The sequence below is a fragment of the Ahaetulla prasina genome, chromosome 3, assembly GCF_028640845.1.
Source record: "Ahaetulla prasina isolate Xishuangbanna chromosome 3, ASM2864084v1, whole genome shotgun sequence".
Classification (NCBI taxonomy): domain Eukaryota; kingdom Metazoa; phylum Chordata; class Lepidosauria; order Squamata; family Colubridae; genus Ahaetulla; species Ahaetulla prasina.
This window is the reverse complement of record NC_080541.1, coordinates 97,200,859-97,215,364: the sequence shown is the minus strand read 5'-3', so window position 1 is coordinate 97,215,364 and position 14,506 is coordinate 97,200,859. Positions and strand designations below refer to the sequence as shown.

The following is a 14,506-nucleotide window of genomic DNA, read 5'->3' as shown; positions in this document are numbered from 1 at the left end:
ACTTACAGAAATTAAGTTTTCTTACTAAATGATGAGAATTTAACAGTTAGTTCTTCACTAAATGATACATTTTGAAAAAAAAAGTCTTTTTAAAAACATTCAATGGTTTTCCTTCTTTGGAATTGAATCCTGAGTGGTTCTGGCCATCATTCGAGCTAATAAAACTATTTTCCCATTATAGGAACAGTAATTTTTCTAAAGTCAAGTTGTTAGCTATTTCATGATCTCAGATTTCCTGGATGCAGCCACAATCTTTGTGAGGATTTTGAGTGAGTCATCTTTGAAACAGTTGGATACTAGGCATTACCTTTCCCCAAGTTTAATACCAGCCTAGAAATTGGAAATACGAGTGAAGAGGTAAAATGACTTGGAAAATAAATAAAAGAACCACTGCATTGAGTATGTGTGAAATACTCTTTGCCTACCTGCACTGTTTAAACACGCTTATCATGCTGATAACAAGACTGCAGAAGACATGTTATCGATGGGATATGCAAATGAGTAAGACCTCTTGAGAGTGTGTGCACTACAAAGGTGCTTATTCAGAAGGGGGTTTCTGTCATAATAGACAGGCATATTTGAAAGGCTTCTTAGTCAAAACTTACTATTCAGATTGATGTCTCCATAAGGAAGGGGTAATAGTGGAGAATGCAACGGATGCTGCGTATAACGAAGAATTGGGTTCCTCTTATAGATCTGTTCAACAACTTCAGGGTTCAGGCAATTCTCCTATATAAATGTGTAAAAAAGGTTACTACAGTCGGATAAGAAATAGTAGAATTCTAAATGACTATGAAATATCAGCAATAAACCAAGTTATTTAAAAATACCAAAGGGGAAAATAGGAATAGCACTTTATAGCTCTCTCTAAGTGGTTTAAAGAGTCAGAATATTGCTCCCAACAATCTGGGTCCTCATTTTACCGACCTCGGAAGAATGGAAGTCTGAGTCAACCTTGAACCTGGTGAGAATCGAACTGCCAAATTGCTGGCAATTGGCAATCAGAAGAATTAGCCTGCAATACTGCATTCTAATCACTGCGCCACCATGGCTCTTGCCAAATGACTGCCACAAAGACCTGGCCTGTCTTTAAATTCTGACCTAGACCCCATGCCTTATTGTGAAATTGTATCTAAACTGGCAGTGCACAAATACATATATACACAATTACAAAATGGATTGGAAATTTAAAAGTAGAGAAATAACACATGCAAGATGTATATTTAAAGTGTTCCATAAGTTTGGGAAAAAATATTCATAAGAGCTTTCCTTGATCTAGTGACCTCTCTAGATGGCATCACAGAATGATCAGTATAAAAAGGTAGAAAGACAAATGGTATTGGTTGGGATATCAGCAGCTGAACTACACTAGTAACAAGAATGATAAAACAGAAAAACAATAATCACTTCTGTTCCTGAAAATTATGACATAAAAAGAATTATAATGCAGTAGATTGCCTTTCTCTAATGACACTTTTCACACTGCAGTACTACCTTAATGTCTTGAATGAGTTGCTGTGTGGGAGTATCGATTGCTGCTTTTGTGTCTATCACATTTTGGATAGCACTTGACCAACGAGTGGCTTCATTCAGTAATTTGGTGTAAAGGCGGTAACAGTGTTTGCGTCCATACACAGTTACATTCCAATACCCTAAAGCAAGAATAGGTAAGTCAATATTTTGTTAATTCGCTGTACAGTATAATCTGAGATCTCCCAAAACTAAAATAACAGAATTAAACTAATTCTGGTTAACCCAAAGAAAATCAGCTACTATCTATTCTACTATGAGTTGCAAACCTGCAGTTCTTTTAACTAAGCAATCAAAATCCTAGAGATAGGGTTTTCTGCCTATGGTTTAGACATGTATAGTTCCAAAGTAATTTTTAAAGTCTTAACAGTCATATTATTAGCTCTATTGACTTAAAATAAAAAGTGTTCCTGAGGAATTAAGTACCTGTTTCTTTAAAGATTTTCTCATCAGGGGGCACAGCAGAGCAAAGGCTGTTCAGCACCAGAGTGCCCAATTTGAGGGCATTCTTCTCTGAGCTCTTATAATAATCCAAGGAATTGTGTGTCAGAACAAACCAACGTTTCTTCAGTTTCAGTGATGACATTTTTGGACTGTTCTTTACTTCTTTATGCAACCATCCTAGACAGAAGAAGAAAAGGCAAGTTACTGATGTCAAAAATAAATTGCCTACCTGGATATTCATGAAATTGCCTGTATGAGTAAGTATGCTTGTGCTTGAATATGTTATATGCATGTTTGGCAAGATGCTGCCAAGCTCCAATACACTGAAGTAGATACAACAGTAGCAAAATTTCAGTTAAACCACGTATATCACTTGTGTTTTTTTTTTTTGTAAGAGTGCAAGTTGCAGAACTGTTCTTTTATCCGCACTTTACCTCTTTGAAGTTGGTTAAAGGAGACCTAGGGAGCAGGAACATAGCAGATTTTTGTCTATGAACAGGCAAATTGGTATCAGAATTTTACCAATTATCACGCAAAAGAAGAAAATGTTATGTCATAGTCTTTCTAAAAACTGAGGAGATGGGCAACTAATCTCCTCTGGTTTAGGTGAATGATTTTTCAGTGCTGCATTCCAGCTTAGCGCTAACATAAAACAATTATACAATTCATTTTCTGCCTATTTTTCAGAAATTTCTTTTGATTTTATAGTCTCTCAAGCTATAACACTAGATAAATTAGCTAAGTTTCCCAAGCAATCAAATTTAGCACCACCAGTTAAAGGAAGCAAATTTGCTAATTGTGCAGGTATTGCCCGACTAGCTATATCTAGCTTGCAACCATCTACTTTTGTTTTGCTATTATTTTATGGTACCCAAAATAATCTGATGCTGAAGATAAGTATCTCATCCCATTTTATGAAAAGGGTGGTTCTAGAGATTAACATGGAAAAATGATAAATTTTTGTTCTTTGTCAATTTGGTTTCATCAGATTTTAGAAGGAACAAAACTCTGTTCTTGTAGGAGATTTCTTTTTTGAGAAGTTCTTACCTCTCACAATGAATTCTTGTCCTTCTACTCGAGTGTCACCTTTGGATCGCTGTAGCAGAGTGATCCAATGATGCATCTCCTCTGGTGTATCCGCGTTGCAGTGTAGAACACGATTAGCAGTGATGATCACAAATGAATTGGGTCTATGAAGAAAAAATAAAGGAAGAAAATGCCTGTATAGTAAACATGGTTACTGTTTGGAATCATAACAAAGTCTATGTGACTTGTCATTGTAAACCTTTGTCTCTGGTTTGTACTATGTAATGGGCCAATGTTGAATTATTTTCTTCATCAAATTGTTCTTAAAATCACATTACTTATTTATTTATTTATTTTATTTATTATTTAAATTTGTATACCGCCCTTCTCCCGAAGGACTCAGGGCGGTTCACAGCCAAGTAAAAATACATAATACACTATAAATACAATTAAAATACAGTTAAAAAAACTTATTAAATTGGCCACGATTAAAATTTAGAACTAAAACCCATTAAAACCCATAAACTTAAAAACTAACCCAGTCCAGCGCAAATGAATAGGTGGGTTTTAAGCTCGCGGCGAAAGGTTCGGAGGTCCGGAAGTTGACGAAGTCCTGGGGGGAGTTCGTTCCAGAGGGCGGGAGCCCCCACAGAGAAGGCCCTTCCCCTGGGTGTCGCCAGACGACACTGTCTTAGCAATTTGGCACCACCCACAACTTAAGTTTTTTAAATATCAAGGTACTTGATATTTAAACACTATACAAACTCTATTATTTTCATAATGCATCTGATTGTAGTTGATACAATAGTGAGACAATACCTATTTTGAACTGGTTATGACATGCAAATCTCCCACTGGCAGCACTAGATTTTTATGAAGTGATTAACAATGAAACTGGAAAACTGAGACTCTAGTGGAAGAGTCCACACAAGATCATAAGAGATTCCCTACAGCAGAACATTTGAGTTACCCTTTTTACACAGAATCTGCATAGAATTAATGTTAAAAGTCAACCTCCAGGATTAACTATCAAATTAAAAAATATTAAAAATATACAAATGTTTTAGGTGTCATTAAATTGCGACATTATTAATAGTCTCTTAAAGGAATGCAAAATTGCTTGCGTAAAGTCCAATTTTAAAAATGTAGAATATGAAGATACTATAGGTCTATAAAAGTTGGGCTAGGCAAATTTATGGAAAGTAGACCAAGAAAGCACAATGATTGGGGTTTTGCTAAACTAGGGAAGTTTGGTTCAAAATCTGGGAACAGCTTTCTTAGCCCTTTGCTGATCCTCTAAAGTATCTGGAGACTACTGGAAAGATAAGTCTGCTGTCCATTGCCCCCACCCCCAATCTGATATAACCAGGTTCCTCTATTGTTCTTGAATTGTATATTTTAACTGTTGCAATTATTACTGCCATGTAATTTGGCTGCTGACTTCTAACTATTTAGGGATGCCAAAAAGGAGGGAGGGGTTACATTGGACATTTTTTTTTTAAAAAGATCCAGTTCCTTTATATATGGCAAACCTGTTCTGAGATGGAGTGGTGCTTCAAAAGCAGTTTAAGTTGTGCTAATAACAGCCCTCTCATATATCTCAATCCAACTACCAGTTTCAGTGTGTAGATCTCCTGCATCAGAGTCCCCAATACCCGGGCCACAAACCAGTACCAATCTGTGGCCTGTTAGAAATCAGGCCACCCAGCTGGAGGTGAGTGGCAAAGGAGTGGGTGAAACCGAAACCATCCTCCCACCACCACTGTCCTCCATGAAACTGGTCCCTGGTACCAAAATGATTGGGGATCATTGTCCTAATGATTAAATCCTTAGCCAAGCAGCTTTATCCATTTCATTTTCCCTGGGGGGCTATGGAATTATGAATAGTATTAGTCTTCTTTCTGTCAATTTCTCAAATTACATAGTCTCAAGAACCAAGAAAGGTTGCTGAAATGTGTAATAGTTTAGAACAAAAGACTTACTAATAATAATTATGAGCCAGAAGGGATAACTAAACTTACCGATCTGGACTATCAGACGCACAGACTGAATCAATCAGCCCTACATCTAGTGTGCCCTATGTAAAAAAATAAAACAAAAATATTGTGTTTATTGACCATGGAACAGACACAGCACAAAATGGATAACGATTGGAAGTTGAAAGTATCAGCTATATGAGATACTGAAAACAAATACTAGTTACATCTGGGGTGGGAAAATTTATCTTGGTATGACTTGTATAGTTTGTAAGGCACAAAGTGTACCCTGTTTCAAGCTTCTTCTGAAAAAATAAACACTCTGCAAATAACAGATGGTTGCTGTAGGAATTTTTAGATCCCAACATGTGTGTGTGTGTGTGTATGTGTGTGTGTGTGTATACACACATCTGTTCTGTCCCGCTCGCCTCAGTCCGAGCGATGACTTAATTAGCCGGCCACTATCAGCTTTGGCAACAAACTAGCGAGCGTCTGCCAAGTGTCTCTGTTATCTCTCTTGATGAGTCAACCAGGAACAAACAGTACTTCAGCTCTAGTTAAGCAGTTGACTTGCTTGCTACGAAGAGGTATAGCAGCCCTTGCTGCTTTTATATCCTGTGAGGTGTGGCTCCATGACTCAGCACTTCCTAGGCCTGCCCCACCCCTGCTTCTGTTGTTCTCGCCTCTCCTGCCTACGAAACCTAGGGTCCAGCCAGGCCTGATTGCCATCAGCTGGGTCTGGAGGCGTGGCCTGGGTGGGGGGAAAGAGTCAGGGGACGGAGGCCTTGTTATCTCCTCCACCTGGCCTGTCTCTGGCTCCTGGAGCTGAGCCAGGGAAGCCGGTGCTCCCGAGGTAAGTCCTGATGGCCCTTCCCCCTCACTTTCCAAGTCACTTTCTGGCAGGGGGCCCGGCTCGGGGGGCGCAGACACAACAACACCGTATTTTTCGGAGTATAAGATGTACCTTATTTTTTTGAGAGGAAAATAAGAAAAAAATTTTTTTGCTTGAGAGGCTCTCCATTTGAGAGGCTGCATTTGCAGCCTCCAAAAGCTCCATTTGCAAAGGAGCTTCTCTTTGCAAAGGCAGCCTCTCAAACAGACCTTTTGGAGGCTGTTTGAGAGGCTCTCTGTTTGGGAAGCTGCATTTGCAGCCTCCAAAATCTCCACAAGGGTGAGGGCTGGCGGGTGAGCAGGGCTACATTTGGTGTATAAGACGTACCCAAATTTTCACCCTCTTTTAGGGGGGGTGGGAAAGTGCGCCTTATACTCCGAAAAATACGGTGTGTGTTTGTTCGTGTGTGTGTGTGTGTGTGTGTGTGTGTGTGTGTGTGTGTATGTTGTCAATTCCTTTTTGAAGTTTCTTGGATTATTTTTATTACCTCTAGGCCACTCTCAAGTTACTCAATTAATACCACAAAAACAGCCTGCCTGTGATGTGCAGTGATGGCTACAATATTGATCACCAATTGCACTATTTGGCAAATGTGACAAAGTTGCTTTATGAAGCAGGGAGAATCCAACACATGACATAGTGAATGAACATGATTTCAGTCCTCCCAAAACTGGGCATCACGATGGAGGTAATGGAGAAGCCACCTAGTATATAGCTGAATTAATACAAAAGAAGCTGCTCAAATACAAAAGCTTCACTGACAATTACATCCTTAAACATTTTTTACAGCCAAGAGAGTGCCTTTTGGTTTTTCCTTACCATGGCATTCTGTGGATTGGCTTGCTCATCATGCATTTCTCTGATTTCCTGTTCTGTGGAAGTGTGAACTTGGCTCAAGACACTGAACCACTGGCTGAAAAATAAAATAAAATAAAGGTCAGTCTACATTTTTCAATAGTACTTATTTATTTATTTGTAAATGACGCAATCCCTCTTTGATGATTTCTGGAAAGAAAGGCTTTTTCTTGCAAAGCCACAGAACATCAGCACTAATCAACCTGAGGAAAAAAATCTTTTAGTCATCAATACCAAATACAGATTCTGTAAATATGTTGGCAGAAATTATTTCTCATTAGGAGAAGGCCAGGCTCTTTTATTACAAATGAATATCCTCTTCTGATTGGGACATCACTGAACATCACAGATTGTATTCCCCCCCTCCCCCGACAGTTAAAGTGGACATATCACTGATTTCTAGAGATATGCTCCAATATTTTCAGCATTACTTTCATAAGCATGAACAATACTGCCCGTGATAATTATTTTATTTAGTAAATAATGCATCATTTAAATCATTTTTTTTTCATATTTTATGATAAGGTGTATAATTGTTTATATTTTTGCAAAAAAAAAAAAGACTATTAAAAGCTGGTCTTTGCTAACTGAAGAAATAATATTTTAAATAAAATGTTACTTACAAATTATTTGACTGACTCTATCTCAACATTTTTTAATTCACTAATTAATTCTCAGGTAGTAATATTACATTGCTCTCATCCAATTTCCACACATATGGAAAATTTCCTTGAATTGTTTATACTCTCACATCTTTCTTCTCCTTGACTCTATTAGTTTGTTTAGTTTCTGGCACTAAAATGCTTTTGTTTGACCATTTCTATATTAATCTATTTCCTGCAACTGAAAAGCCCCTGATAAATATCACAGCCTGAATTTTGAATGTCTACGCTTCCTGGAACTAACATTTTCAGGGCATTAAGCAATTTAAGATCCCTTATAAAGATAAAAACTAATTCATAAACCAACACTGCACATGAATGAATGCATTTCCTCTAGAGTACACCATTCATTATATTATGGTATAGGTTATCTACCCAATATCTTGGCATTCAGAAAATGCTCTGTAACTTTCCATTAATTTTCTCTATAAAATGGACAACTTTCTGAGTGTTAGGATTATTTATAGGTATGTGAGAGATCACTGGGAAGTTATGATGTCACAACCTACCTGGTATTTTTTTTTTTTTACTTTTGTCTCTGATTGGCAAACCAATCCCTATTTTCATTCTCCAAGCTCTCCTAGCTCTATCCCCATGGGCCAAAATTTTACATCTGAAATTTTTACCAACAAAATGGTTAAATCTCAGGGGTTTTTGGTAGTCTAGGTTCAAGCTGTCTTGAGGCTGGTTTTTTTTTTAAACATAGAAATTGTATAGTTGACCTAATTAGGATTTCCATCTCCCAATTCCATGCTTATTTTGGGGGGGAAAATAGAAGACTAATACAATACTATTGAAAATCAAGTACCACTTGATTTTACCTCTAAATTTACAATTTTGGGTTACTATAAATAAATGTAAGGACCGTATGCAGCTTCCAAGGTTGCTCATCCCTGTTTTATATAGACAAACTCCATTAATTCCCCTCTGCAATTTTTCAATAACCTTTCTTCTTTGGGTTACTAGATATAGTTAATGAAATGGGGCAATCTGTTTTTTATTAATCTGTCACATTCATTTGACATTTGTCTTTCAAAGCAAAGGCAATATATATAAATATTATTTTCTCCTTGCTACAAGACAATGTGATTTGCCTAAGACCTCCACTACACACACACACACACACACACACACCACTTATTCACCTTTATTCACAGATCTGAAGGTGGCTTTTGGCTCACTAGAGAACAATTATAAGCTTAGCCAATCAGCTAATCATTAACTTCCAGGTAATGTTTCTATTTAGAATACTTTATGCTAATATTTGAGCCAAGGTGAAAAAAGATGATTAACATTTTCATGATCAGACCACCAGAACTATTAAGTCTTCTATATAATTTTTAGGATGTCTAGGTTACAATAGAATACCATGGGACAGGCTGAAATTAATTTGTCTAAAATAGCTTTGTTTAGGTGAGTATACAGTAAGTACAACTTAAAATACTAGCAGGCATAAGCAAGAGTTAAGACAATGTATATTATTAGGGCTTCTTATTAGAAAATATTTATCAAAAACAAAACCTGTAATGTAAGAGGACAAAGGTGAGTTGCACTTCTCAAGATAGCACAAATTCACTTGGATTTGGTGCTAGGGTAGCATACTGGCTGCGGTTGCTGTGGGTTGGGGTGGGTTTCCTAGCCTGGTACGGAGACCTTGAATCCCTTTGCCAGTACCTTGACCTTTCTGTGGATCATGTCAGTGCTCTGAAAAGGTCCAGAATGATCAGAACCCTGATCAAAGGTATCCAAGACCAGTGAGAAATCAAGGACAGCCAGGATGGATGCAATGAAAAAAAGCAGGGTGACTTGTAACCAGTCTCTCTTAGCTTTGCAGATTGTTGTTGTTGTTGGGAAAATATGTGGCAGAAGCGTATTGACTGAATTGTACAAAATAAAAGTGGGCTAAAAAATAATAATAAAAAACTAACTCAGAAAATGATTTTTGATCTCTTAGTGGTTTCACTACATTTGTTAAGACCTCATATTAATCATTCTAATCGTATGAATAGTAATGCTTTTTAACAATTTTTGAAATAAAAAGTTACAAAATCTTTTGCCAAAGCTTTACATTTATTAATACTGGCTTAAGCTTAAAAGGTGAGAGTTTTTATAACTTGATGGGAGGTTCTTTGGGTCTTTCATTGACGCTGTCATTTCAACAAAACAAATCAATCTCCAAATTAGCTTGTTCTGCTTATATAAAAGGGTAATTTTTCTCTAATTTATTATCACAGATATCCATTATTTTCTTGGCTGCAAACTTATAATTATTTACCTGGAAGCAAATTTCACTGAACTAAATGGGGCTCACACAAAGAAATCTTCCACAAGTTATATATATATATATAGTAATATGAAAACAATTGTACTTCTGGGCTAATGAGAAAGATTTTATTCATAAATGTTTCCACTATCAAGTAATTAAGCATTTCAAAATAAAACTTCTAACTCTCTAATAGAAATTGTAGTTGTACTACTTCATTGAAAGATTAGTCTCATGACCTTTATCAATAAAATAAAATATAGTACACAGTCTAATTCCAAAGTAAAATAGATAGGAAGGAGTAGCATGATAAAATACTATCTGGTAATATGAAGAATCAGTAATCAGATAAACTCTAACAATTTCATGTTATCCAGCAGTAGTGTAAATTGAAGACCAGATTGCTGTGAAATAGAGGATTGCTAAGAACTAAAGCAATTCTGTAGCCAGATTAAAAGAATGGTTGTTAAAATAAAATATCAACATTGACAGAATTATTGATATTATGAAAAAATTAAGTTTTTCCTTGCCTAGACTAATTTTTTTCATGCATTTGGTTAGGGGGACATCCAATTATACAGTACAGTTATTATTTTTCTTTTAAGAGAATCAAAAATCCCCAGGTAGCAACGCTGGTGCATGTTATCACAAATAGCTTGGTTGCTTCGTATTCAATTGCTGAGCCAACAATTAATTATATGCTTAATGCTTCTTCTCAAACCAAGAAAATAGATGGTGTGAGTGTTTCATTTTTCATGTCTTTTTATATAGGAAGGTCTCTCAGAAGGACAAGTGTTTCATAGAAAAATAAATCAAGAAACTCAGAAGAGATATTCAGTGCAGAGTGCAGATGTTGTTTATACTGCACACAATTATCTGTATGTTTTGGAAAAGGATGAACTTACTGTACATATCTCAGATGAGAAAAAATAACTTATATAATTGTTATCTGTCATTTACACAAATCTATTTCGATAGGTAGTGATTAAAAAAAGAGAAAGCTCCAATTTGAATGTTTTATTATAAACATTATTAAAGATAATGGAAAAATACAGAACAAGAAAATGCAAACTTACTAGCCACAAACAAAGAGAATGTTTTTTTCCCCACTTTAAAGAAACACACTACTGCATTTATAATTTATTTTATTATTTTGTTCAATTTCAAGTCCACATGACTTAATAGCAGCTCTGGGTGTTTTACAATTAAAATTTTTCAAAGAAAACAAAAAGAAAAAAATACAGCTGACCGGAAGACAAAATCATGAAATAAAGGGCTTCACTCACTATCATAATCCCAGAACTAAGTGAACTACCAAGTCTTTAACAATTTATGGAACATGTTAGAGTCATTGCATGCTTCCTGGGTCCTGCAATTCGACACTGCTTAATCTGAATTTACCAGATGTACAGAAAGTTACAGACAGGCTGTCCCTCAAGTTACCAAACCTTAAGCTATGGAAGGCCTTCTGGTGATAACCAACACTTTGAATTGCACCCAGAAACCAGCTCACAAAACAGGCCTGACTGCCAACAAAATTTGGTGTTATAATTTGGTGTTATAATTAATGTATTGGGATACAGAAAAATTGAATTTGGGACGCCAAGAGTTTGTTGTAAATTATCCACCTTAACCATGAATTTGATTACCACTACTGAATTTTAAAACTGTACCAGTTTATTTCCTTGTGTGTGTGTGTTTTTTAAAATGTTACAATTATGTTTATCCTTGCTAAGTGATACTAGAGCAGGGGTAGTCAACCTTTTTAAACTTACCGCCCACCGGTTCCACAGTAATGGTGATTTATAAAGTAGGTTTGGGGGGTGGGGCACCGGCTACCAGCTCTGCTTGTCTGTTACAGCTGGGTGGTGTGGGGGAGATGCACAAGCTATTCTGGGACGAGGCTCTTTTGTTTGCGGTCACACTATAGCGCCATTTAGTTTCACTTACGTAACATGAACTAAACTTATGCGCGGGCGATACAAATAGTATATTTTCAGAAATTTAAATTGTCACGGGGAATTTTATGAAAACCTAATGAAAATGTTTTTAAATAATGCTATGAAATTTTTTTAAAAAGTCAATTAAATTAAAAAAAAAGGAAAGTGCTTCAGTATCAGACAAAACCCCTACCGCCCACCATGAAAGCTGGAACGCCCACTAGTGGGCGGTAGGGACCAGGTTGACTACCACTGTACTAGAGTTTACAAAGTACAAATGATTAAAATGTACACAGAACACAAAAAACATAATTCTTACCTTGCGTCCTCTGGTGATTCAGCGATCAAGTGATATATCCTATCTGTCATGACAATATCAATCCCATTTTCTTTGCCTGTATTATCAATAATAGCTCTGAAATGGGGAGGAAAGAGAGAATATTTCATTATATTTAACAATGACAATACTTTGGCATTTCCAAAATGCTCTTTTATTAATCAATAATTTGGAGTTCTTTCAAACAGCCCCAATGTTGCCATCTCAGGCAAGGATATCACTACATACTGATTCAATCTGTTCCAACCAAGAATCTGGTGCACACTATCCCTTCAGCTAAGATCATGGCAGGAAAATGAGAGACATTTTCAATTTTCATTCCAGTGAAGAAGATGAGAGATAGCAGCTTGCAAATTAGTAGATTTTATTCATGATTATACACTGGGTTCACCTGTTTTTTAACTGCAGAAAATACCCTGCTTTACTTACTTGGCTGATCGTATTTCAAGTGTTCCTTTGAGTTTTTCTTCACCATCATTTTCAAAGTACATGAGCCTGGACTGTCGAAGGACAAACCACCTTTTCTTCCAGTTTCTTCTGGACAGTGTAGATGAACCCCCACCTTTTTTATGCAGCCAACCTTGTTTAAGAGCTTCCTGTTTTGAGCGGAACCATAAGAAGGTTTCATCTTTCAAGACACACCAACGGCGCTTCCAAGTATTAATTAAGCCACCTGCCAGGAATGAAGAAAACATATTTTTTTAAAAAAAAATATTCCATGCATCATGAAAACCTATCTTTCAGGCATCCTAGTGGAATCACGGAACTTCTGAAAATCTGCTGAAGAACTTCAAAATTCCAAAGAACATACTGTACAGTGAAACTTTGATTTAATAGATGAGTTGGTGAAGGAGATGCCAGTTATTCCTGACTCCATTAAATCAAACAATGCATAATCTGCAACAACATCATTAGACAAATAGCGTAAACTGTATAAATACAATGGAGGCTTTGATCGCTGCATCAGGTTTGTTGCATTAAGGTCCATTAAACTGAAGTTCTGCTGCAGTTACAAAAACAACAATCTAAGCAGCCAACCGGTATTAAAAACTGAAAAAGTTGCATAATGTATGCATATAAATATTTTATATGTGTGAATAGATCTATACTGCATTTAACAGTTGGCGGTCACAGACCTTCAAGCTATCTTCTATTATGACTAATACATTAAAAACCAGCAATCTGTCTTAACTTCAGCACCTCCTTTAGTGTGCCTGCCCTCTGCAATAGCATCTCCACTTCCTAGATTTAAACAGCCCATTACTTTGCTTTCTTTTACATACATACATACACAACACACACACACACACACACACACATACACACACACATATATATATATATGATTGATGAGTAAAGATGATGATAAAGTATGTGCTATTTCATCAACTACTTTCATCATTGTTAAAGAAGCTAGAGATCGTGAGAAAGTAACACAGATGAGACAAAATGTATAAAACTAATTCTAACAGCTGGATCATTAAAAAAATATCAGTAAAGAAGGAAGATTCTGAGTATTTAAAAATAACTAGACATTATCCTGATTTCCACTTGTTTCCCCTCAAAAGAGAAGTAAAGCACTAATATTGAATACTTAAGAAAGAAATTAACTGTTTCTTGAATAAATTACCTTTCATATACAAAAAGCTATGGAAATAGGGTAGGCTGACACAGCTATAGACAGAATCCCTCCGATATGAAAGTTCATCATCTGTATCAAACCTTGAATCAAAATCTTCTTCACTGTCTTCAAACTGGAAAATAATCAACAAAATAAGTGAAGTTGTCTAATATTAAAGTCCTAATCTGTAACTTTTGATTTCTATTAATTCTGACAGATAATTTTCATTGTTCAATAAAACAATATATCTGTCACCTATGCAGTGCTACAATCGTGATAAATAAAATTAATCAAATTTAATTTCTGATATACAATATAAATATGATTGCAAAATAGCTATCATTTTCCTGAAATAGAAATTTTCTATCATGGTAAAAGAGGATATCTAACTAAATATGCAAAGGTTTTATTTTAGAGTTGTGCAACTTTTCTTTCAGTCTGAAAATGTAAAAAAAAATAAAAAATAGTTGAGGCCAGAGGAAAAAGGAAAAATTGTATAGATAAAACTAAACTAAAAGTAAATTTAATTAAATCCAGTTAAAATTACACCCATATATTTAATATAGTTTTTACTTAGGACACATTAAAAACACCACTTCAGCACTATTGAGCAGATACATGCAGTTCTGAACAATAAATGATTCTATATTACTTATATTTTAGTAAGCAATAAATATTACATGTTAAGAAATTCAAATTGTGGCACTTCCCTAAAGGACTTTTTAGTAAGTCTGATCATTTAAGACTTCTCTGTTATACAAGATGTGGTTTTGAGAAGTGTTTCATTTCAGTTGTGTTAATGAATTCAAAAGGCCAAAGTTTGCAATACATAGCAGCCATTAAAAGCCTCGGGGAAGACTAGCCATGAGTGATGAGATGACTGCCCAGCAAAGCAGGAAAAGAATTTAGTGTAAAAGTTAATATTTGGATGGCCAATCAAGGGCAGTTTTTGATAAAGAA

At 35.8% G+C, this 14,506-nt stretch overlaps 1 protein-coding gene across 2 annotated transcripts in view; it reads right to left on the bottom strand.

Moving 5' to 3' along the window:
* MYO10 (myosin X) overlaps nt 1–14,506 on the bottom strand; it is a 157,955-nt gene that overhangs the window by 11,849 nt on the left and 131,600 nt on the right. For both annotated transcript variants that reach the window (XM_058174767.1, XM_058174766.1), the window contains 9 exons: nt 13,556–13,679; nt 12,355–12,598; nt 11,908–12,003; nt 6,688–6,781; nt 5,022–5,077; nt 3,022–3,164; nt 1,957–2,151; nt 1,495–1,652; nt 606–729 (listed from right to left, as the gene is read on the bottom strand). In XM_058174767.1, the coding sequence (XP_058030750.1) occupies nt 606–729; nt 1,495–1,652; nt 1,957–2,151; nt 3,022–3,164; nt 5,022–5,077; nt 6,688–6,781; nt 11,908–12,003; nt 12,355–12,598; nt 13,556–13,679 (1,234 nt within the window). The remainder of the gene's footprint in view (nt 1–605; nt 730–1,494; nt 1,653–1,956; nt 2,152–3,021; nt 3,165–5,021; nt 5,078–6,687; nt 6,782–11,907; nt 12,004–12,354; nt 12,599–13,555; nt 13,680–14,506) is intronic.